Source organism: Lampris incognitus, chromosome 17 (genome assembly GCF_029633865.1).
Source record: "Lampris incognitus isolate fLamInc1 chromosome 17, fLamInc1.hap2, whole genome shotgun sequence".
Taxonomy (NCBI): domain Eukaryota; kingdom Metazoa; phylum Chordata; class Actinopteri; order Lampriformes; family Lampridae; genus Lampris; species Lampris incognitus.
Genome location: NC_079227.1, coordinates 2,233,560 through 2,257,822, shown reverse-complemented (window position 1 = coordinate 2,257,822; position 24,263 = coordinate 2,233,560). Strand labels below are relative to the sequence as shown.

At 48.9% G+C, this 24,263-nt stretch overlaps 2 protein-coding genes across 4 annotated transcripts in view; one reads left to right on the top strand and one right to left on the bottom strand.

The window, feature by feature from the left end:
- arsg (arylsulfatase G) overlaps nt 1-7,952 on the top strand; it is a 31,861-nt gene extending 23,909 nt beyond the window's left edge. Inside the window, exon 11 of the mRNA XM_056297246.1 lies at nt 7,280-7,952. Within this exon, the coding sequence (XP_056153221.1) occupies nt 7,280-7,629 (350 nt within the window). The 3' untranslated portion in view covers nt 7,630-7,952. The remainder of the gene's footprint in view (nt 1-7,279) is intronic.
- Nucleotides 7,953-10,354: 2,402 nt separating this feature from the next.
- Nucleotides 10,355-24,263, bottom strand: part of LOC130127461 (WD repeat domain phosphoinositide-interacting protein 1-like) — a 60,524-nt gene continuing 46,615 nt past the window's right edge. For 2 of the 3 annotated variants that reach the window (XM_056297109.1, XM_056297110.1), the window contains exons 8-11: nt 22,636-22,800; nt 21,701-21,808; nt 21,369-21,508; nt 10,355-12,951 (exon numbers count right to left, since the gene is read on the bottom strand). In XM_056297109.1, coding sequence (XP_056153084.1) covers nt 12,830-12,951; nt 21,369-21,508; nt 21,701-21,808; nt 22,636-22,800 — 535 coding nt within the window. In that variant the 3' untranslated portion in view covers nt 10,355-12,829. The remainder of the gene's footprint in view (nt 12,952-21,368; nt 21,509-21,700; nt 21,809-22,635; nt 22,801-24,263) is intronic. The other variant, XM_056297108.1, reaches the window with a different exon arrangement.

Sequence of the window (24,263 nt, the reverse complement as noted above, 5' to 3'; positions counted from 1 at the left end):
TGACTGCAGGTGCCCCACCCTTACAAACAATACAGTGACTGCAGGTGTCCCACCCTTATAAACAATACAGTGACTGCAGGTGTCCCACCCTTATAAACAATACAGTGACTGCAGGTGCCCCACCCTTATAAACAATACAGTGACTGCAGGTACCCCCACCCTTATAAACAATACAGTGACTGCAGGTGCCCCACCCTTACAAACAATACAGTGACTGCAGGTGTCCCACCCTTACAAACAATACAGTGACTGCAGGTGTCCCACCCTTATAAACAATACAGTGACTGCAGGTGCCCCACCCTTATAAACAATACAGTGACTGCAGGTACCCCCACCCTTATAAACAATACAGTGACTGCAGGTGCCCCACCCTTACAAACAATACAGTGACTGCAGGTGTCCCACCCTTATAAACAATACAGTGACTGCAGGTGTCCCCACCCTTATAAACAATACAGTGACTGCAGGTGTCCCCATTCTTATAAACAATACAGTGACTGCAGGTACCCCACCCTTATAACCAATACAGTGACTGCAGGTGTCCCACCCTTATAAACAATACAGTGACTGCAGGTACCCCCATTCTTATAAACAATACAGTGACTGCAGGTGTCCCCATTCTTATAAACAATACAGTGACTGCAGGTACCCCACCCTTATAACCAATACAGTGACTGCAGGTGTCCCCACCCTTATAAACAATACAGTGACTGCAGGTGTCCCACCCTTATAAACAATACAGTGACTGCAGGTGCCCCACCCTTATAAACAATACAGTGACTGCAGGTACCCCCACCCTTATAAACAATACAGTGACTGCAGGTGCCCCACCCTTACAAACAATACAGTGACTGCAGGTGTCCCACCCTTACAAACAATACAGTGACTGCAGGTGTCCCACCCTTATAAACAATACAGTGACTGCAGGTACCCCCACCCTTATAAACAATACAGTGACTGCAGGTGCCCCACCCTTATAAACAATACAGTGACTGCAGGTACCCCCACCCTTATAAACAATACAGTGACTGCAGGTGCCCCACCCTTACAAACAATACAGTGACTGCAGGTGTCCCACCCTTATAAACAATACAGTGACTGCAGGTGTCCCACCCTTATAAACAATACAGTGACTGCAGGTACCCCCATTCTTATAAACAATACAGTGACTGCAGGTGTCCCCATTCTTATAAACAATACAGTGACTGCAGGTACCCCCATTCTTATAAACAATACAGTGACTGCAGGTACCCCCACCCTTATAACCAATACAGTGACTGCAGGTGTCCCCATTCTTATAAACAATACAGTGACTGCAGGTACCCCCATTCTTATAAACAATACAGTGACTGCAGGTACCCCCACCCTTATAACCAATACAGTGACTGCAGGTGTCCCCACCCTTATAAACAATACAGTGACTGCAGGTGTCCCCACCCTTATAAACAATACAGTGACTGCAGGTACCCCACCCTTATAAACAATACAGTGACTGCAGGTGTCCCCACCCTTATAAACAATACAGTGACTGCAGGTGCCCCACCCTTATAAACAATACAGTGACTGCAGGTGTCCCCACCCTTATAAACAATACAGTGACTGCAGGTGTCCCCACCCCTTACAAACAATACAGTGACTGCAGGTGTCCCACCCTTATAAACAATACAGTGACTGCAGGTGGCCCCACCCTTATAAACAATACAGTGACTGCAGGTACCCCCACCCTTATAAACAATACAGTGACTGCAGGTACCCCACCCTTACAAACAATACAGTGACTGCAGGTACCCCACCCTTATAACCAATACAGTGACTGCAGGTGTCCCCACCCATTTAAACAATACAGTGACTGCAGGTACCCCACCCTTATAAACAATACAGTGACTGCAGGTGTCCCCACCCTTATAAACAATACAGTGACTGCAGGTGTCCCCACCCTTATAAACAATACAGTGACAAACGACCCAAACCAATGACCAGTTTCATATGCAAATCAGGATGTGACCATTAACTAGAGTTACAGTGGCCATGTGTACTATTCACAGAGGATTGGGGAATAGGTGTAATCACAGCATTGTGTAAGATGGTGACAGATGTACTCTTAGCCCCCCCCCCCCTGGTTCAGGGATGGTCATTCCCTCTTAACATAGATGGCCTCTTTGACTTCCCGTTCAAACCAGCGTTCCTCCCTATCAAGGATGTGCACATCCTCATCCCTGAAAGAGTGGCCACTGGTCTGTAGATGGTGTAGACTGTGGAGTCCTGGTCTGTAGATGGTGTAGACTGTGGAGTCCTGGCCTGTAGATGGTGTAAACTGTGGAGTCCTGATCTGACATGTTAGCTCTCCTGTGTTGTGTCATCCTCTTGGCCAGCGTCTGTTTGGTTTCCCCGACGTACAGGTCAGGGTAATCCTCCTGGCACTTAACAGCTGCACTATATTGCTCTGATTGTGCTGGGGAACCCGATCGTTGGGGTGGACCAACTTCTGGTGCAGCGTGTTTTTTGGGAAGAGGAGAAGTCCCACATTAAACAGGCCCTGGTTAAGTGTGGTTATCCTAACTGGGCATTTGCAAAGCCAGGAAGACTCCAAACTGCACCAGCTGATCGAAGAGAGGAGAAGGACAACAGCTGTCTAAGTGTAAACCAGTGGTGATTCTGTATGTGGCGGGAGTGTTGGAACAGTTGAGACGCGTAGTTTCTAAACACCACATCTCAGTTGCTTTCAAACCCCAAAACAAACTGCACCAGAAGTTGGTCCACCCCAAGGCTCAGGTCCCCCGGCACCAAACAGAGCAATATAGTGTAGCTGTTAAGTGCCAGGAGGATTGTCCTGACTTGTACATCACGGAAACCAAGTAGACTCTGGTGAAGAGGACGGCACAACACAGGAGAGCTAACACGTCAGACCAGGACTCCACGGTCTACACCATCTACAGGCCAGGAGTCCACAGTCTACACCATCTACAGACCAGGACTCCACGGTCTACACAATCTACAGGCCAGGAGTCCACAGTCTACACTATCTACAGACCAGGACTCCACAGTCTACACTATCTACAGACCAGGACTCCACAGTCTACACCATCTACAGACCAGGAGTCCACAGTCTACACTATCTACAGACCAGGACTCCACAGTCTACACCATCTACAGACCAGGACTCCACAGTCTACACCATCTACAGACCAGGACTCCACAGTCTACACCATCTACAGACCAGGACTCCACAGTCTACACTATCTACAGACCAGGACTCCACAGTCTACACTATCTACAGACCAGGACTCCACAGTCTACACCATCTACAGACCAGGACTCCACAGTCTACACCATCTACAGGCCAGTGGCCACTCTTTCAGGGATGAGGATGTGCACATCCTTGATAGGGAGGAACGCTGGTTTGAACGGGAAGTCAAAGAGGCCATCTATGTTAAGAGGGAACGACCATCCCTGAACCGGGGCGGGGGGGGGGGGGTAAGAGTACATGTGTCGCCATCTTACACAATGCTGTGATTACAACTATTCCCCAATCCTCTGTGAATAGTACACATGGCCGTTGTAACTCTAGCTAATGCTCACATTATATCTGCATATGAAACTGGTCGTTGGTTTGGGTCGTTATGTCACTGTATTGTTTATAAGGGTGGGGTACCTGCAGTCACTGTATTGTTTAAATGGGTGGGGACACCTGCAGTCACTGTATTGTTTATAAGGGTGGGGACACCTGCAGTCACTGTACTGTTTATAAGGGTGGGGTACCTGCAGTCACTGTATTGTTTATAAGGGTGGGGACACCTGCAGTCACTGTACTGTTTATAAGGGTGGGGGTACCTGCAGTCACTGTATTGTTTATAAGGGTGGGGACACCTGCAGTCACTGTACTGTTTATAAGGGTGGGGGTACCTGCAGTCACTGTATTGTTTATAAGGGTGGGGACACCTGCAGTCACTGTATTGTTTAAATGGGTGGGGACACCTGCAGTTACTGTATTGTTTATAAGGGTGGGGGTACCTGCAGTCACTGTATTGTTTATAAGGGGTGAGGACACCTGCAGTCACTGTATTGGTTATAAGGGTGGGGACACCTGCAGTCACTGTATTGTTTATAAGGGTGGGGACACCTGCAGTCACTGTATTGTTTATAAGGGTGGGGTACCTGCAGTCACTGTATTGTTTATAAGGGTGGGGACACCTGCAGTCACTGTATTGTTTATAAGGGTGGGGACACCTACAGTCACTGTATTGTTTATAAGGGTGGAGACACCTGCAGTGACTGTATTGGTTATAAGGGTGGGACACCTGCAGTCACTGTATTGTTTATAAGGGTGGGGACACCTGCAGTCACTGTATTGTTTATAAGGGTGGGGACACCTGCAGTCACTGTATTGTTTATAAGGGTGGGGGCACCTGCAGTCACTGTATTGTTTATAAGGGTGGGGGCACCTGGTAATGAAACGTATGATGATGATGATGATGAAACGTATGTGTCAGCAAACGTTGTGTCCAGATGACCTGAGTCAACCTTCTTTGACGCTGTAGAAACAGCTCAGCGATATGGGAGTAAATCGTCCAAATAGACCAGGTGTTAATGTGTCGAATATTAAGGAACATTTTTGCGGATTCTAGAAACTTCAGGCAATATGAAGACATAGCCGAACAGCAAACACAGACTGGGACATCAGTGAGGAAGAGACAAAAGACCTACACGATTTCAAACAGCTTCAGTAGCAGCGTCTTTTTCATCCACAGCGTCACCATTTTGGTTATTGGGAGCTCTCTGGCCACGACTCTGATTGATGACATCAACAACTGTGGTCCCGCCTACAACGTCACTGTTCGTTCCGCTTGTTTCTCCAACCGGGAGAGAACCGTTGACGAGGCAGACGCGAGACCTGTGAATCACTCAGCAAGTTGAGAAAAGTGGGCGGGATGTGTGAGAATGAGTGGCCAATATCTGGAACAGAGTCGGATTGGACGGGTATAATGTAGCACAGGTGTAATGTAGGATGGGTGTAATGTAGGACGGACAGACGGGTGTAATGTAGGATGGTAGGATGGGTGTAATGTAGGATGGGTGTAATGTAGGATGGTATGACGGGTATAACGTAGGACGGGTGTAATGTAGGACGGTAGGGCGGGTGTAAGGTAGGATGGTAGGATGAGTGTAATGTAGGACGGGTGTAATGTAGGACGGGTGTAATGTAGGAAGGTGTAATGTAAGACGGTAGGACGGGTGTAACGTAGGACGGGTGTAATGTAGGAAAGGGTGCAATGTAGGATGGTAGGACGGTTGTAATGTAGGACGGGTGTAATGCAGGATGGTAGGATGGGTGTAATGTAGGATGGGTGTAATGTAAGATGGTAGGACGGGTGTAATGTAGGATGGTAGGACGGGTGTAATGTAGGATGGTAGGATGGGTGTAATGTAGGACGGGTGTAATGTAGGACAGTAGGACGGGTGTAATGTAGGATGGTAGGACGGGTGTAATGTAGGACGGGTGTAATGCAGGATGGTAGGATGGGTGTAATGTAGGACGGGTGTAATGTAGGATGGTAGGACGGGTGTAATGAAGGATGGTAGGATGGGTGTAATGTAGGACGGGTGTAATGTAGGATGGTAGGACGGGTGTAATGTAGGATGGTAGGATGGGTGTAATGTAGGATGGTAGGATGGGTGTAATGTAGGACGGGTGTAATGTAGGATGGTAGGACGGGTGTAATGTAGGACGGGTGTAATGCAGGATGGTAGGATGGGTGTAATGTAGGACGGGTGTAATGTAGGATGGTAGGACGGGTGTAATGTAGGACGGGTGTAATGTAGGATGGTAGGACGGGTGTAATGTAGGATGGTAGGATGGGTGTAATGTAGGACGGGTGTAATGTAGGATGGTAGGACGGGTGTAATGCAGGATGGTAGGATGGGTGTAATGTAGGACGGGTGTAATGTAGGATGGTAGGATGGGTGTAATGTAGGACGGGTGTAATGTAGGATGGTAGGACGGGTGTAATGTAGGATGGTAGGACGGGTGTAATGCAGGATGGTAGGATGGGTGTAATGTAGGATGGTAGGACGGGTGTAATGCAGGATGGTAGGATGGGTGTAATGTAGGATGGTAGGACGGGTGTAATGTAGGACGGGTGTAATGTAGGATGGTAGGACGGGTGTAATGTAGGATGGTAGGATGGGTGTAATGTAGGATGGTAGGACGGGTGTAATGTAGGACGGTAGGACGGGTGCAATGTAGGATGGTAGGACGGGTGTAATGTAGGATGGGTGTAATGTAGGATGGTAGGACGGGTGTAATGTAGGATGGTAGGACGGGTGTAATGTAGGATGGTAGGATGGGTGTAATGTAGGACGGGTGTAATGTAGGACGGTAGGACGGGTGCAATGTAGGATGGTAGGACGGGTGTAATGTAGGATGGGTGTAATGTAGGATGGTAGGACGGGTGTAATGTAGGACGGTAGGACGGGTGTAATGTAGGATGGTAGGATGGGTGTAATGTAGGACGGGTGTAATGTAGGATGGTAGGATGGGTGTAATGTAGGACGGGTGTAATGTAGGATGGTATGACGGGTGTAATGTAGGACGGGTGTAATGTAGGATGGTATGACGGGTGTAATGTAGGACGGGTGTAATGTAGGATGGTAGGACGGGTGTAATGTAGGATGGTAGGATGGGTGTAATGCAGGATGGTAGGATGGGTGTAATGTAGGACGGTAGGACGGGTGTAATGTAGGACGGTAGGATGGGTGTAATGTAGGACGGGTGTAATGCAGGATGGTAGGATGGGTGTAATGTAGGACGGTAGGACGGGTGTAATGCAGGATGGTAGGATGGGTGTAATGTAGGACGGGTGTAATGTAGGATGGTAGGACGGGTGTAATGTAGGATGGGTGTAATGTAGGGCTGTAAGAAAGAATCGATACACTCGAGTATGGCGATATTATCTTTTGTGATACTGTATCGATTCTCAAACCGCTGTATGGAGTTTTAATTGTTTACATGTAAAGGTTGGTGACAAACACGTTGTGTTGTGTGTAACCCCACGACCGCTAGACAACAGTGTTGTAATCTGTCTTCAGCCATTTGACTCTTCCACTCCAACCCGACAACATGAACTGAGACAGGAAGTAGCGTGAACACGAAGAACACAGGCCTATGACATCACAATATATGGCGACATATTGAATGTGACCCGTGTGTCGAGATACGTCTCGTACCGCCAGATCTCTCCAGTACACAGCCCTAGTGTCATGTGACCTGTGTTGACCTCAGGTGCGGCGGTGGCGTGCGGAGGAGGAACAGGAAGAGCAGAGCTTCACGACCCACCGCTGATATTTGACCTGGAGCGTGACGAGGGGGAGAAGACGCCGCTGGAGACCGCCGCCGAGGAGTACCAGGCGGCTCTGCAGCGGGTCAGCGTGGTGAGGGACAGAGTGCTGTGGGACATCGCCACCGACCGATCCGTGTCCACTGCAGACTACACCACAGACCAGTCGGCAGTGCCCTGTTGTGACCCGCAGCATGCCGCCTGCCGCTGCGATATGAGGACGGACACACACACACACACACACACACACACACACACACACACACACACACTGGGCTCGATTAGTCGTGTGTAGTTTGTTTCCTGGACGTTGACGGTTCAGAGGACAAACACGACTGGACGAGTGCAAACAAACAGAACATCTGAGTAGAACATCTGTGACATGATACATGAGACATGTGACATGAGAACAGACCCGGTCTGAGTGATGAGGTTCTCCGCCCGCTGAGAACAGACCCGGTCTGCGTGATGAGGTTCTCCGCCCGCTGAGAACAGACCCGGTCTGAGTGATGAGGTTCTCCGCCCGCTGAGAACAGACCCGGTCTGAGTGATGAGGTTCTCTGCCCGCTGAGAACAGACCCGGTCTGCGTGATGAGGTTCTCCGCCCGCTGAGAACAGACCCGGTCTGCGTGATGAGGTTCTCCGCCCGCTGAGAACAGACCCGGTCTGAGTGATGAGGTTCTCCGCCTGCTGAGAACAGACCCGGTCTGCGTGATGAGGTTCTCCGCCCGCTGAGAACAGACCCGGTCTGAGTGATGAGGTTCTCCGCCCGCTGAGAACAGACCCGGTCTGCGTGATGAGGTTCTCCGCCTGCTGAGAACAGACCCGGTCTGCGTGATGAGGTTCTCCGCCCGCTGAGAACAGACCCGGTCTGAGTGATGAGGTTCTCCGCCCGCTGAGAACAGACCCGGTCTGCGTGATGAGGTTCTCCGCCCGCTGAGAACAGACCCGGTCTGAGTGATGAGGTTCTCCGCCTGCTGAGAACAGACCCGGTCTGAGTGATGAGGTTCTCCGCCCGCTGAGTCACCGCGTGCTTAAAGAGAACTTCCTGTATTTTGTAGTAATTTGTCACGTCACGTCTGAGCATTTCTTTACTCTGAAGTTTGAAACCGTCTGCTGTACGGACCCGGTGTTGGTGGAGATGACCGGTATTACTGGGATTCACCATAACGCCCCCTGCAGGCCAAAACTATCCCATGTTGGAAAAAACGAGCACAACTTGTCTCACCGTTGCAGTCTTGAACTCAGGAAACGCGTTTCTGCACATAATTTCCTGCTGCCTGAGCGTTGAGCTGCGTCCGTTTTCTGTTAACTGACGTCTTGTTTTGTGACACCCGTGTGCTCTCTCTTCTCAGTGTTGACCACCCGAGGGTCTCTGACACACGCCTTCCCTTTTCACGAACGAGCAGCGAGACTCACAAGTCCCCCGACATGTCCTCCTCACATGTCTTCAAGCTCAACACCTGTTTCCCCACCCTCCTTTTCCTCCCCAATTGTACTTGGCCAGTTACCCCCCTCTTCCGAGCCGTCCCGGTCTCTGCTCCACCCCCTCTTCCGAGCCGTCCCGGTCTCTGCTCCACCCCCTCTTCCGAGCCGTCCCGGTCTCTGCTCCACCCCCTCTGCTGAGCCGTCCCGGTCTCTGCTCCACCCCCTCTGCTGAGCCGTCCCGGTCTCTGCTCCACCCCCTCTGCTGAGCCGTCCCGGTCTCTGCTCCACCCCCTCTTCCGAGCCGTCCCGGTCTCTGCTCCACCCCCTCTGCTGAGCCGTCCCGGTCTCTGCTCCACCCCCTCTGCTGAGCCGTCCCGGTCTCTGCTCCACCCCCTCTGCTGGTCTGGGGAGGGCTGCAGACTACCACATGCCTCCTCCCATACATGTGGAGTCACCAGCCGTTTCTTTTCACCTGACAGTGAGGAGTTTCACCAGGGGGACGTAGCACATGGGAGGATCATGCTATTCCCCCCAGTTCCCCCTCCCCCCTGAACAGGTGCCCTGACCGACCAGAGGAGGCGCTAGTGCAGCAACCAGGACACATACCCACATCCGGCTTCCCACCCACAGACACGGCCAGTTGTGTCTGTAGGGACGCCCGACCAAGCCGGAGGTAACACGGGGAATCGAAATGGCGACCCCCGTGTTGGTGGGCAACAGAACAGAACACCACGCTACCCGGACCGCCCAAGCTGAACACTTTCCCCTGGATCGGGTTAAGAACTCAAGGGAACGATTCATCTTGTCTGGACTAAAACAGGGAAACGTGGACGCGGTTCTAAGTCCTGTCTTAATTCTCGGGGATTTGACATGTGTCCTGTCTTACGGTTTGTACTGTTGGGGTGGAGCTTTTATCCAGTGAGTCCAACAGCGGGTCACATTATGAGACATCATGAGTCACGTTATAAACACACAGTAGGAGGGCCGTTCCTAGATTCCCGGCACCACTCGGTCATTGATAATGAACAGAGGTCAGGGCCACGGCATCCTGCCAGCAGACACCGCGGACGGAGTCAGAAGATGAAATACAAGCTGCCGAAGAGAGGATGACAACATCTGGGATGATCTTTCAACATCTAGACTGAATGAGCTGTCCTCGCCCCCCTGAGCACATGTTGGTGACTGGGAAATAAAGGGCCCGAGTCCGTCAGTATTTTCACTTGTCGTCTTTCAGATGCATTACACCAGGATGACGTTCACATACCGTCATATTGTCAAGCACAATTTCCCCATCTAAGAGAATGAGAATGGGAATCCGTGATCTAAAACTTCTCACAGAATGAGATGAGAAATATCTGAGGGAGTTTTATTTGGAAACCACTTTTGGTCTGATATGATTCTTTACATCACCACACAGTTCAATGTGACGATTCCTAAACGTGGTAGTTTTACTTAATATGGAGGCAGACGTTGCGATATATCTCAATATTGTTTAAACTTGCCCAGTGACTGTCATTGTAGTATTTGTACATGGTCTAGTAGTACTACCCTCTCGCCAAATTCCCAGTACTGTACACTTTCCTCATATAGATTTGACATTAGTCATAACAGGACCATCTGACCCCACGCTTACGCGACCTCCGCCCTGCTAAACACGGACACGTTTCTCCTTCGCGTCTCAAGAGACTTCCGCGTTCACACGGAGCCTCAAGAAACGACCGGAAACGCTGTAGTAAGCGTGCCAGGCCAGTAGGTGGCGGTGTAACATCGTAGTAGGGAGCGCTTCCGGTGCACCCCAATACGCCGCTCCGCCGGTTGTCCTTGCCCGCTGTGCCGTGTTGTCAGCTCGGCCTCGGGGCGGTAGTGTGGTTTGCTTTTGTGTGAGAGTTTTACTACACCGGCTGAAAACGCGTTTCCCCCTGGAAGGCGCAATAAAGACACGTTGACTCGACGCGCATGCGCACAAATCCAATTCCTTTGGCTAACCATGACGACCTGGCTGAATGGGAACATTCAGACATGCGCACAAACGCCTTCTTCTCCGAGCGGCGAGTAAACCAGCACGATGGCGGGTGTCGCTCGACACCAATGTTGTCTGGATGGACGCTGAGGTGCAGTTGCTGGTCCGAGTGATCCAGTTCACTGGGATCCGGTTCACGCTCAACCAATCATGGCACGGACGGACGAATATTAATGAGCTCGGCCTGCGTGATGAGCCAGGGGTGGGCAACGTGGTCCAGAGGGGTCCGGTGTGGGTGCAGGTCTGTGTTACACACCGGAGTCTACAAATCAGGGTCCTCAGCAAAGACCACTGGTTGACTGATAGACTCGGGTGTGTGAGTGCTTGGTTGGAACCAAGACCTGCACCCACAGCGGACCCCTCGGGACCACGTTGCCCACCCCTGTTACAGGCCGTTGTTAACGTTGTCTTCTTACTGGCGCATGGCCGTTTTACTGAAAACGGAACGCGCACGTGCCAAGTGGACCCGGTCTTGCTGGTTTACACGGCGACGCTGGAGTCCTGTTCTCACTCTGGAACCCGGTTTCAAACGCTCGCGTGTTCGGGCCCCCGGAACGCCGTTCGGGTAACGCAACAACACCGTGTGAACGGGCCCCCGAACTGTCTGGGTTTACAGCAGCAGCGCCGCACACACACACAAGGCTGCACAGCGCCACCGTGTGGCCAACCACGCCAACGTTATTAACACGTTCATGCACCCTAAAGAAACCTGTGGTGATATGGAGAAATTATACAGCCACAAAAGTCCTCAGCAACCTTTATTTAAGTACCGTGGGCCTAAGCAGTACTGTGTAATACTTGGTCATATTCCAAAAGAATATTTACTACATCAAGCTTCTGAGTACAAACGATTACGCTTTACAAGTTAACGGATTGAATGTTGTTAAAGAACGGGACAAAATTGCGTCACTGAAATTGAAGAACTCGTAACTTCCTCATCAGAGTCAAATAGCTGACGTTTCATTTGCTGTCTTTCTACGTTTAGCATATATTTGGAAATACAAATAAAATCCTGTTTGCCTTGTGAAGATCTAAACATTAAGTCCAGCTCCAGGACTCTTCGGCGAGCCTTGTCAAGCTGAACATTCAGCACGTCCTACACGGGGCTCATCCGGACGTCCACTTCTCTGCTACATTGGGTTTTTTTCCCTGTAACTTCTCAATCTTCAACTTCCTCCTCCTCCTCGTCCTCCTCTTCATTAATAGCACATCACCATCACCACAACCACATGAAAGAGGAGCTCTACACATAATGCCCGTTGATAAAGTTCCCTCTGTCCTTGTCTTTAGAAAGCTCTGGGACGTTTTTTGTCCTTTCCACAATACTTGGACAAATCTCTTAGGCCAGCCATAGAAAGTCTCCTGGATCACAACCTGCATCTGTATTAAACCAGGTAGCTGTACACGACAGCAGGTGGCTAGTCCGCCCACAAACCCGGCCAGTAAGTGGTCAAGCGGACTACAGCTCGAGTTGTGAAGAGGACCTGCTGTGTCCAACTGCATTCTGGGAAAATGTGTTCTGGACTCGTCATGTGCTTATCTGCTTGCTGCTACTGTAACATGTTGTGTAATATTATCACTCACAATCCAACAGCAGTAAGTGTAGAACTGAAGGTACAGATTTATAAAGGAAAAGTTTGGCATTCTGTGAAGAGAAGGGGAACACGGTTGTCTATGGCAGGACTGCTGTCTGTTAATTGACACAAGGGGGTTACAGCTCTGTTGGACAGTGGATGGGTGGAGGGACCCTGTATCTCCAAAGACAGGTAAATTTGAACTGGTATGAGCCTCACTGGTTCACAGGGCTTACCTGGGTAAGAGCTGAGGAGGTTCTGCCTGGTTTTCAAAAGGACAGTGGCTTTTCCACTTCCTTACAGAGTTCTTTGTTTCTTTTGAAAGTAGAGGGACGTAGAAAGGGAGACACAGAACCCGAGTCCAGCAAAGGTAGCACATCCTCCTCTCTGGGCCCGTTTTGGAAGATTTTTGTCCCTCCTCCCACATCTAAACAAGCCAATCTGATTGGTTTCCTGAAGCGGGGGGGGGGGGATCAGTTACTGAGGTTGCCGACTGGTGGGAACTCGTTCTCGTCATCTAGACAGACGGGTCCCTCAGCGAACTCGTGTTCTGGGATGACCTCGCCCCTCTGAGCACCGCCGTCCTCAGAGTAGCCTGCAGAAGGAAGAGATAGAGGAGGAAGGATGGAGGGAGATGGTAAAAGACAGTCATTCAGAGCATATCTCGCTTCTGTAATATTAAGTATTTCCAAGTAAAACAGAATATTCGGTAGGGCAAAACAGAGGGAGGGATGTGATTTGATTGGACGATGCATATTACTGGTTAGAATGTTGACTTGGTGACAATCACAAAAACTTGTTTGTTTTTTAATATTCTATTTTCAGTTTTTCGGTTTTATATTCAAGACACACAAGATAAAACAAAAAAATAACACAAAAAACAAAAACAACAAAAAAGAGGAAAAAAGAGCTGCCAGACATATATAGTAATATATAATACAACATATATAATAACATATATAATAATATAACTTGGTTCACAGCAGCTTTCAAGAAATCACACAGGTAGTACAAGAGTACAGATAAAACGTAGAGAGTACCGGGTTGCATCATTACAGACTAATTAAAAAATATTTTTCTTTTAGATAGTCAATGAATGGACCCCATATGCTCAGGAATCTATTGGGCACTTTAGATTTATGGAAGCGTATTCTCTCCATCTGTATGACTATGATCATTTCATTGAGCCATTTCTGAAAGCAGGGGGGCGTAGGGGATTTCCAATCTGTTAGGATCATTTTCCTGGCAGCTACCATGCCAACCATCAATGCCGATTGTTCCCCAGGTGTATAGCTTAAAGCAAACTCTGAGCATCCAAAGAGTGCCAGCTCTGGATCAGGAGGAATGTCCCTTTCATAGACTCTGGAGAACCACTGGAATATTTCACACCAACATTTGTATAAGTGAGGACAGAGCCAGAAAAGACACGCGAGAGAACCTTCTTCAACTTTGCATCTGTCCCACAGTGGAGAAACGGGTGGGTAAATTTTGTGTAGTTTGGTCTTTGAATAGTGGAGTCTAAGGATGACTTTGAATTGGATCAGTTTATATCTGACATTGATTGAGCAAGTTTGGATTCTAGTCAAACCTTCATTCCAAATGCCGTCAGACACTTCAAGATTCAGCTCAGTGGACCAGGCTTCCTTCAGATGGTTAGTAGATACACAGGTGGTAAACAGACACACAAAGCGAGATATCAGATGTTTGGAGTCCGGAGGAAGCTGCAGGAGGTCATAGAATGGGCAACTCTCTGGCCTGTTTTCAAAATTTCGAATTCTGTCTTTGACATAATGCCTAACTTGGCGATAATGAAAGAAGTGGGAGTTAGGGATGTTAAAATTTGTTTTCAACTGATTAAATGATGCAAACTTTTTATCAATATATAAATCTCCAAGGGTCGCAATACCCCTGTCCCTCCAGACAGCAAACACCCCATCCATCTGAGATGGTAAAAAAGGAATGGTTATTACATATGGGAGTGTATATTGAGACATTAGGAAGTTTGTTAACACTTCTGATCTGATTCAGAATCCTAAGAGAGTTTTCTTCTTACCAATCAATTTATCAGGGGATTCTGTCTTTGAAAAAAGTAGAGTACAAAGGGAAGTTTTTTTTTTACTGCTGTAGTTTCAATGCTTTGCCACAAGGGGGAGTTGACTTTCTGAGATGTCTTATCTGGGAATCCCCATTGCCAGTAAATCAAAGCCCTTGCATTGGCTTCCCAATTATAGTTCCTAAATACAGGAAGGCCTAAGCCTCCCTCCTTTGTTGGCTTTTGAAGATGTGCTTTAGCAATGCGATGAGCTTTATATCCCCAAACAAATGGAAAGATAATAGAGTCCAGTTTCTTGAAAAATGTTGACGTCAAAAAGATTGGCAGATTCTGAAAAAAGTACAAAAATCTGGGGAGAGACACCACCTTAATTGCGTTGATACGCCCCACCATAGACAATGGCAGAATCCTCCACTTCTCTATGTTCAATTTAAGCTTTGTAAGCATATCGGCATAATTGAGTTTAAATAAGAGTTTGGGATTTCGTGGTATTATGAGCCCCAGATATGTCACATGATCATACTTTAGTTTAAATGGTAAAGCATTACGGAAATGTGAATCTATACTGTCCGATAGTGGCATGAACTCACTCTTACCGCAACTAATTGTGTAACCAGAGAGTTTGTCCAAATGATTTAACAAAATCTAACAAGGGAGGAACAGAGGCTTCTGGGTCAGTGAGATATATCAATGTATCATCAGCATAAAGGCTCACACAGCTTTCCAGGTCTCCTATCTGAATACCTCTGATACTGGAATGATTCCTAATTCCAATTGCAAGGGGCTCAAGGGCTATGTCGATAAGTAAGGGCGATAGAGGATCCCCCTGTCTGTCCCCACATTGTAAGTCAAAAGGCCCAGATCTGTCACTATTGGTGAGGACAGAGGATGATGGGCAGAGATACAGCATTTTGACCCATGCAGTAAAGGAATCCCCAAACCCAAATCTTCTGAAGTGTTTCAACATATAGGGTCACTCTATCTGATCAAATGCCTTTTCGGCATCGAGGGACAAGATGGCCGCTCCAGAGTCCCCGACCTGGTTGGTATATAAATTATTCAGAAGCCTACGTACACTGCAAAATGAGAATCTACATGGGATAAACCCCGTTTGGTCAGGGTGTATAATTGATGAAATATGCCCCCCCCCCCAATCTGTTAGTATTTTTGTAACCAACTTTTGATCAAAGTTGAGGAGAGTGATGGGTCTGTAACTTCCGGGTTCCATTTCCTCCTTACTTTTTTTTAACAAAATACATATATTTGCCTTGTATAGGGATTTAGGCAATCTGTTATTTTTAATCGTTAATCATCCGGAGTAAAAGTGGGGCAAGTGTCTTATGAAATGCCTTGTAAAATTCACAACCAAACCCATCTGGGCCTGGCGCTTTACCAGAGGGAAACGTTTTAATTGCCTCTATTAATTCGCTCTCTGAAAAAGTTGAATCTAATTCTAACCTAGCTGACTCATCCAGTTTTGGCAAATTAAGAGATTCAAAGAAGCCGGCAAAGTCTGCACTAGTGGCCTGAGACTTAGCGGTGTATAATTCTGAATAAATTTCTTTAAATCGGTTGGTTAATTAACAAATCACCTGTTTTGGATTTAATTTTGTGAATTGCACGGCTCACCTGCGCCCCCTTTAATTGTCTGGCCAACAGCCTGTCCGGTTTGTTGCCCAACTCAAAGTGTCTGTCTGAGCTTGAGTAAGTGTTTGCTAATGTTTCCACTGAGAATACAGTTCCACTCATATTTTAACTACAACATCTTATTATAATCGTCTTGTAGAAGAGCGTTTCTGTAGGACAAGAGTTGAGAGTATATTTCCAATCTCCACCAACCGATGACGCTGTTCCCTTTTTTTGGAGGCTTCAAATGAAATGATATAACCCCTTATTACTACTTTGAGGGTCTCCCAGAGTATGGAATCTGACACCTCCCCAGTATCATTAGTCTCGAGGAACTCCTTAAACCGTGCTGCCATATACTTAACAAACCCTTGGTCCATGAGCAGCCATGGGTTAAAGTGCCAATAATAACTTTGTTTGGGCAAATCAAGCTTCAGTTTTAGTGATACTGGACTATGATCTGATATTAATGTGTTGTGATACTTATATGATCAATGTTAGATACTAATTTTGCATCCACTAGAAAAGAATCAATTTTTGTATATGACTTGTGGACTTGAGAGAAAAACGAATAGCCTCTGTCCGTTGGGTGTTGTAGTCTCCAGATGTCAGCCATATTTCTTGACTTAATTAGGTTATTTAATGTTTGGACAGATATAATGGCAGGTGGGGTGCGGGAGGAGAGTCTATCAAGATATGGGTCAAGGTAACAGTTAAAGTCGCCTCCCATTAACAGATTGGTGGTGCTGAGATCTGGAATTAAATCAAACACTTTATGGAAAAAGTTTGGATCATCAATATTTGGACCGTATATATTCAATAACGTGACAGGGAGCGAATGTATATTTCCAGTAATCATAATGCGGCGAATTCTATTGGAGTATTCCTGCTGGGAGTCAGGGGGTTCATTTGCATATTACCCACAATGCAGCTGAAGAGTGTTAATGTTTTGTGTTATATTGTAGGATATTGAACATGTTAAGAACGGGGGCATGTTTGTTACAGATAGCGGGGATGTGGTGGAAGGTAATGGGGACGTTATTAGAGAAGTTGTATTGGACAGCAGGCTATTTCCCACCATGAGTGTAAAGAGTAGGCAGATAGGTAAGCTCGCTTCTGTGGCCATTCAGAGGGGGAAGCTGAGACCAATACCAACATATTTGTGTTGTCACTAGCTTGGTTTACGGTCATTAAAAGCTTGCTGGTTAACTCTGAACGGTTGGCTGAGGAGTCCATTATTTGACCACGTCACAATAATATACCTGCCATCTGGATCTGTGACCTTAGAAACAAGCGGAAATTGAATATTCTTGCGAGAAAGAATGGCAACACCTCTAGCTTTGGATGTGAAGGGCGACTGATAAACTTGAAAAATCCAGGTAGCTCTCAGCCAGTCGCCTCTGCTCTGTAGCTTTAATATGAGTTTCTGGTAGAAACGTCAGGTCAGCTTTCAAGCATTTTAAATGTGCCAACACTTTACCCCTCTAGACAGCATGACCAAGCCCCCGTACCTTCCACGAACCAACGTTATGTTACTCACATCTACCCGATCCATACCGCTAATCTCTGACATGTATACAGCTGTGCAAGCAAAACCAGCCTGACAGGCACATCACCGTGGAAACTAACAGTAAAGATAAAACAATAAATCAAGCAGCTCTTAACGACATTAAACACTGACAAATCCCACTCCCCTCCCCACCGACACTTCCCCAAACGCAGCGTCACTTTGCCCATCTGACTTCACCAGGAGCACCGGGCGTATGGCTTGTAGAGGTGCCTCCAACAACCCGGTAACTCACCAGCCTATAAACAAATGTAACAAACCGTAGCAAGCCCCTCCACCCTGTCAAGTCATATGTAAAATGGTGCCGTCTTCTGATCTACTGGAGTGTTCCTCAGGGGTCTCAACAAACATCTCCACTGCCCAGCGGAGCCATGCTGACTCTTCTTCTCCCGCCTTGCGTCTCATGGTCCCGTCCACAAATCTCTTGGCCTCTCCGGGGCAAGTGAAGACCCTTGGCTGCCCCTCGTATTGGAGATGTAGTTTGGCTGGGAAGCGCAGGCTGTATTTTACCTCCAACTCCCGCACGGTTTGCATGACGTCGCGGAATCTGCGTCGCTGCTCCAACACTTCCGCTGTGTAGTCCGGGTTGATGGAAACTCGCTGCCCATTGTGTTCCAGGGTTCCAAGCCGTGTAATCATCTCCTTCTCCTGGTAGTGGTGGACCTGGCAGGGAGTGTACGAGGCCTGGCCCCCTCGGCGGGCTGTGGCTGTTGGATGCGGTGTGCACGGTCGATAATGAGTGGTTTTTGAAAGTGTGTCTCACCGAGCAGTTTGGGGATAAGGGCTCTTAGAAAGTCTGTCGACAGTTTTCCTTCTCTTCTCCTTCTGCAATGCTGCCCACCATCTTAACGTTACTGCGGCGAGAGCGGCCCTCTAGGTCGCTGGTCTTGGCTCGCAGGCGACTGTTTCCCGCCTGCAGCTTGCGGATGGCTTCCTCCACAGCCGTCAGGTGGGACTCGTGGTCTGAAGCCGTCTCGTCCATGGAATCCAGAATATTGAGTGAGGACTGAAGAGACAATCCAGAGTGTTGTGTGAGGACTGAAGAGACAATCCAGAGTGTTGTGTGAGGACTGAAGAGACAATCCAGAGTGTTGTGGGAGGACTGAAGAGACAATCCAGAGTATTGTGGGAGGACTGAAGAGACAATCCAGAGTGTTGTGTGAGGACTGAAGAGACAATCCAGAGTGTTGTGTGAGGACTGAAGAGACAATCCAGAGTATTGAGTGAGGACTGAAGAGACAATCCAGAGTGTTGTGGGAGGACTGAAGAGACAATCCAGAATATTGAGTGAGGACTGAAGAGACAATCCAGAGTGTTGTGTGAAGACTGAAGAGACAATCCAGAGTGTTGTGGGAGGACTGAAGAGACAATCCAGAGTATTGAGTGAGGACTGAAGAGACAATCTAGAGTATTTTGGGAGGACTGAAGAGACAATCCAGAGTGTTGTGTGAGGACTGAAGAGACAATCCAGAGTATTGACCCTTTGCACGTGGCGTCACGTCCCACTCGCGGGGAATATGAACACCATGACAGACGGCAGAAGACTTCGGCGTCAAATTTAAGACACGCAGGCACGTTAGCTATAGTTACAGTGGTCAGCGCAGTCGCCTCACAGCAAGAAGGTTCTGGGTTCGAGCCTCGGGGTAGTCCGACCTTGGGGGTCGTCCTCTGTGTGGAGTTTGCATGGCTGCGTGGGTTTCCTCCGGGGGCTCCGGTTTCCTCCCACAGTCCAAAGACATGCAGGTCAGGTGACTCAATACATGTAGGTCACGTGACTCAAAGACATATAGGTCAGGTGAATCAGCCGTACTAAATTGTCCGTAGGTATGAATGTGTGTGTCTCTCAGCCCTGTGTGATGGCCCGGTGGCCTGTCCAGGGTGTCTCCCCACCTGCCACCCAATGACCGCTGGGATAGGCTCCAGCATCCGCACGACCCTGAGAGCAGAATAAGCGGCTCGGATAATGGATGGATGAGTGGGTGGATGGAGAAGTAAAAGAACTGAGTTTTTGTGATTTTTTGGCTCAGGTTGTTGGTTGGTCCATAACATGACTGGAGAAATGAGCTCACAAGGTAAAAAAAAATCCATTTTCATGTCGGGTTGTTTTAAAATGAATATGTATGTATGTGTATGTGACAAGTAGCACCAAAAAAAGTGTTCGATAGATCTTTTCTGCCCCTTGCCCCTCCGTTCAACCCCAAGGTGCCCCAGTCAGTTAGACAGCAGGTCCATTGGGAACCTGTCAACACGAGACCAGCTGTGCAGGTGTGAGTGTGTTTTCAGGTGTTGGTAGGAAGCACTGAATGTCTGAACTGTTCCAGCTTTTAGCAGCATGGCCCTTTAAACAGGTTTCCTTTAAACACAGACTGCAGGAACATGGCCAGGCTTCCCACAAGCATACTGTACCGGCCACGGATGACTAGACTCAGTAGCCCGTTGGCCAACGGGTTGGACCCTTTAGTTAACTGGTTAGCGCAGTCGCCCGTGGTGCATACAAGCATACTGTACCGGCCACGGATGACTAGACTCAGTAGCCCGTTGGCCAACGGGTTGGACCCTTTAGTTGACTAGTTAGTGCAGTCGCCCGTGGTGCATACAAGCATACTGTACCAGCCACGGATGACTAGACTCAGTAGCCCGTTGGCCAACGGGTTGGACCCTTTAGTTGACTAGTTAGTGCAGTCGCCCGTGGTGCATACAAGCATACTGTACCGGCCACGGATAACTAGACTCAGTAGCCCGTTGGCCAACGGGTTGGACCCTTTAGTTGACTAGTTAGTGCAGTCACCCGTGGTGCATACAAGCATACTGTACCGGCCACGGATGACTAGACTCAGTAGCCCGTTGGCCAATGGGTCGGACCCTTTAGTTAACTGGTTAGCGCAGTCGCCCGTGGTGCAGGCGACCTGGGTTCAGTTCCCAACTGTGGTTCTTGGCTGCCCCCTGAATTCGCTACATTGGGGTCAGAAGTGGGGTGGTGAGACCGTGAGGCCATCCGAAGTGCATGCACCCAGAGGTGTGAGGGAGCTGATATGCTGGAGCACAGGGATGCTTTTCCCGAAGGAGGGGGTAGTGTAACGGCCACGGATGACTAGACTCAGTAGCCTGTTGGCCAACGGGTCGGACCCTTTAGTTGATTGGTTAGCGCAGTCGCCCGTGGTGCAGGTGACCCGGGTTCGGTTCCCAGCTGCGGCAGTTCCTGGCTGCCTCCTGAATTCGCTACAGTATTGTACCGCTGGGTATAAGTTCTTGTGATGTGTGTTGCTTTGCGGTGATTTTACTGAGGGAGGTGTCCACTGTAGTGTCCACTGTAGTGGGTCACTGGCTGAGAAGTTGTTCAGGGCAGCTAAAAGGGGAGCGTGTAAACTGTTACATTTTCGTGGTGAATGACTGAGACTTGAGGAGAGAGAGGATGGCAGATTGTGCTATCGAGAGTTAGCTCATAGGGAGCTCAAGTAACAGAGCCAGCGGGTCAGCCAGCCTGTTGAACTGGTTTTACCAGGGACACCGCAACCTTGGGTTAGCTGTTGCTGCAGCAAGGGACTAAGTCTGGGCCCCGCTGGGCTAACACCAACATCGTCTCTTCGCCGTCCTTTCTCCATCCTACCCTGCAATGCTACAATATGAAGAGAGACACGAGTCCCCAGCAGAGACGAAGGAGGACAGGAGAACTGAGGAAGAAGAGGGTTTAAGGTAGAATCCTTCATCCAGTTGTGTGTCAGTGCTGAGGGTCAATATAATGAATGTACAGCCCAAGTTGCCCTACCCATGAGAGTGGTGGAGGTGGGCGGACTCGAAGGTAGAGCCACAGTGGCAGCATATGACTGGTTGGTTGGTTGGGGCGGGATTTCCTCTGGCCCCTCCCCTCCCTTCCCTTCCGCCGGTTCCTCGTCCACCTCAAATAGCCTGCATACACACAAGAGACGCTGTCACATGTACTGTAACACAGGACCTGATGTTTCATATTCCATATTTCTGGAATGTCAAAGGTCAACTGAAAGAGACCCTCACCATTCCAACAAGACGGCATGGATTCATGTTAAATAAGCCCTGCATGATGCTCCTCTCTCACACACACACACACACACACACACACACCTGTGTGTCTGGACCAGGACACAGTCCCCTCCGTCCTGTGGATCCAGGTTGTAGATGTAGAGATGTCCGTCTGAGGAGGCCACCAGCAGCCTGGGCAGCTTCTGAATCCTGGAGAGCAGCAGGAGACCACAACCTTCCTCCTGTCACAGCCACACCTTTCTGGTGCTTTAGCTTAGAACATTTACACAAACACACACACACACACACACACACACACCCCTACACACGCACACCCATACACACAAACACACACACACACACACACACACACCTTCACACACACACACGCACACACCTACACACGCACACCCATACACACAAACACACACACACACCCCTACACACACACCCCTACACACCCCTACACACACACACAACCGTCCTGCTGGTCTCGTGTTGTGTGTCTGGTGTTCTTACGTGGTCAGAGCGCACACACACACACCCCTACACACCCCTACACACACACCCCTACACACACACACAACCGTCCTGCTGGTCTCGTGTTGTGTGTCTGGTGTTCTTACGTGGTCAGAGCGCACACACACACACCCCTACACACACCCCTACACACACACCCCTACACACACACACAGCCGTCCTGCTGGTCTCGTGTTGTGTGTCTGGTGTTCTTACGTGGTCAGAGCGCACACACACACACCCCTACACACCCCTACACACACACCCCTACACACACACACAACCGTCCTGCTGGTCTCGTGTTGTGTGTCTGGTGTTCTTACGTGGTCAGAGCGCACACACACACACCCCCTACACACACACCCCTACACACACACACAGCCGTCCTGCTGGTCTCGTGTTGTGTGTCTGGTGTTCTTACGTGGTCAGAGCGCACACACACACACCCCTACACACACACCCCTACACACACACACAACCGTCCTGCTGGTCTCATGTTGTGTGTCTGGTGTTCTTACGTGGTCAGAGCGCACACGTTCTTCTGGCCGCACACGTTGAGGCGTACGGTGGCGAAGGCTCGGTCCTGGTGCATCATGTCAGACACCTGGGCCGGCAGGTAGGTGCTCGCCGCCGTGAACATTTTCCCCACGTAGGCCGACCACGTGGGCGACTCCTCCTGCTGGCTGGAGGGAGAGATGAGAGAGACGCCGTGGGGACTGGGAACAGGTTTTGGTGTGGGCTGGTTTTACCGCTGTGAAAACATGTGCTTTACAAGCTATCTTTTAAAACGAGCTTCTTCTTCGTCTGTTTTGAACACCCTTTACTGGGCACGTTATTCTTTCTCAAACAAGACCCTGAAGAGAGAAGAAGAAGATGTGAAGAACGGGTCTCAAGTCATCTGGCAGACCGCCACGAGTTTATCTGAGCTTGTGCTTCTTGTCTCGGCGTTTGTCTCATGTCACAGTGGTGCTCCAGTCCCCAGTCTGCCCCACCCATAAGTCCACCCCTCCATGACCACACCACTCATCCTGCTCCAAGGGTCGCAGGGATGCTGCAGCCTATCCCAGCAGTCACTGAGCGGCAGGCGGGGAGACACCCTGGACAGGCCGCCAGGCCATCACACACACACACACACACACACACACACACACACACACACACACACAGACACACACACAAACATTCATACTTAGGGACAATTTAGTACAGCTGAGTCACCTGACCTACATGTCTTTGATTCACCTGACCTACATGTCTTTGACTCACCTGACCTACATGTCTTTGAGTCACCTGACCTACATGTCTTTGATTCACCTGACCTACATGTCTTTGACTCACCTGACCTACATGTCTTTGACTCACCTGACCTACATGTCTTTGGTTCACCTGACCTACATGTCTTTGGTTCACCTGACCTACATGTCTTTGGTTCACCTGACCTACATGTCTTTGACTCACCTGACCAACATGTCTTTGATTCACCTGACCTACATGTCTTTGACTCACCTGACCTACATGTCTTTGGTTCACCTGACCTACATGTCTTTGAGTCACCTGACCTACATGTGTCTGATTCACCTGACCTACATGTCTTTGAGTCACCTGACCTACATGTCTTTGAGTCACCTGACCTACATGTCTTTGACTCACCTGACCTACATGTCTTTGACTCACCTGACCTACATGTCTTTGAGTCACCTGACCTACATGTCTTTGACTCACCTGACCTACATGTCTTTGAGTCACCTGACCAACATGTCTTTGATTCACCTGACCTACATGTCTTTGATTCACCTGACCTACATGTCTTTGATTCACCTGACCTACATGTCTTTGATTCACCTGACCTACATGTCTTTGAGTCACCTGACCTACATGTCTTTGAGTCACCTGACCTACATGTCTTTGATTCACCTGACCTACATGTCTTTGAGTCACCTGACCTACATGTCTTTGAGTCACCTGACCTACATGTCTTTGATTCACCTGACCTACATGTCTTTGATTCACCTGACCTACATGTCTTTGGTTCACCTGACCTACATGTCTTTGACTCACCTGACCTACATGTCTTTGAGTCACCTGACCAACATGTCTTTGGTTCACCTGACCTACATGTCTTTGACTCACCTGACCTACATGTCTT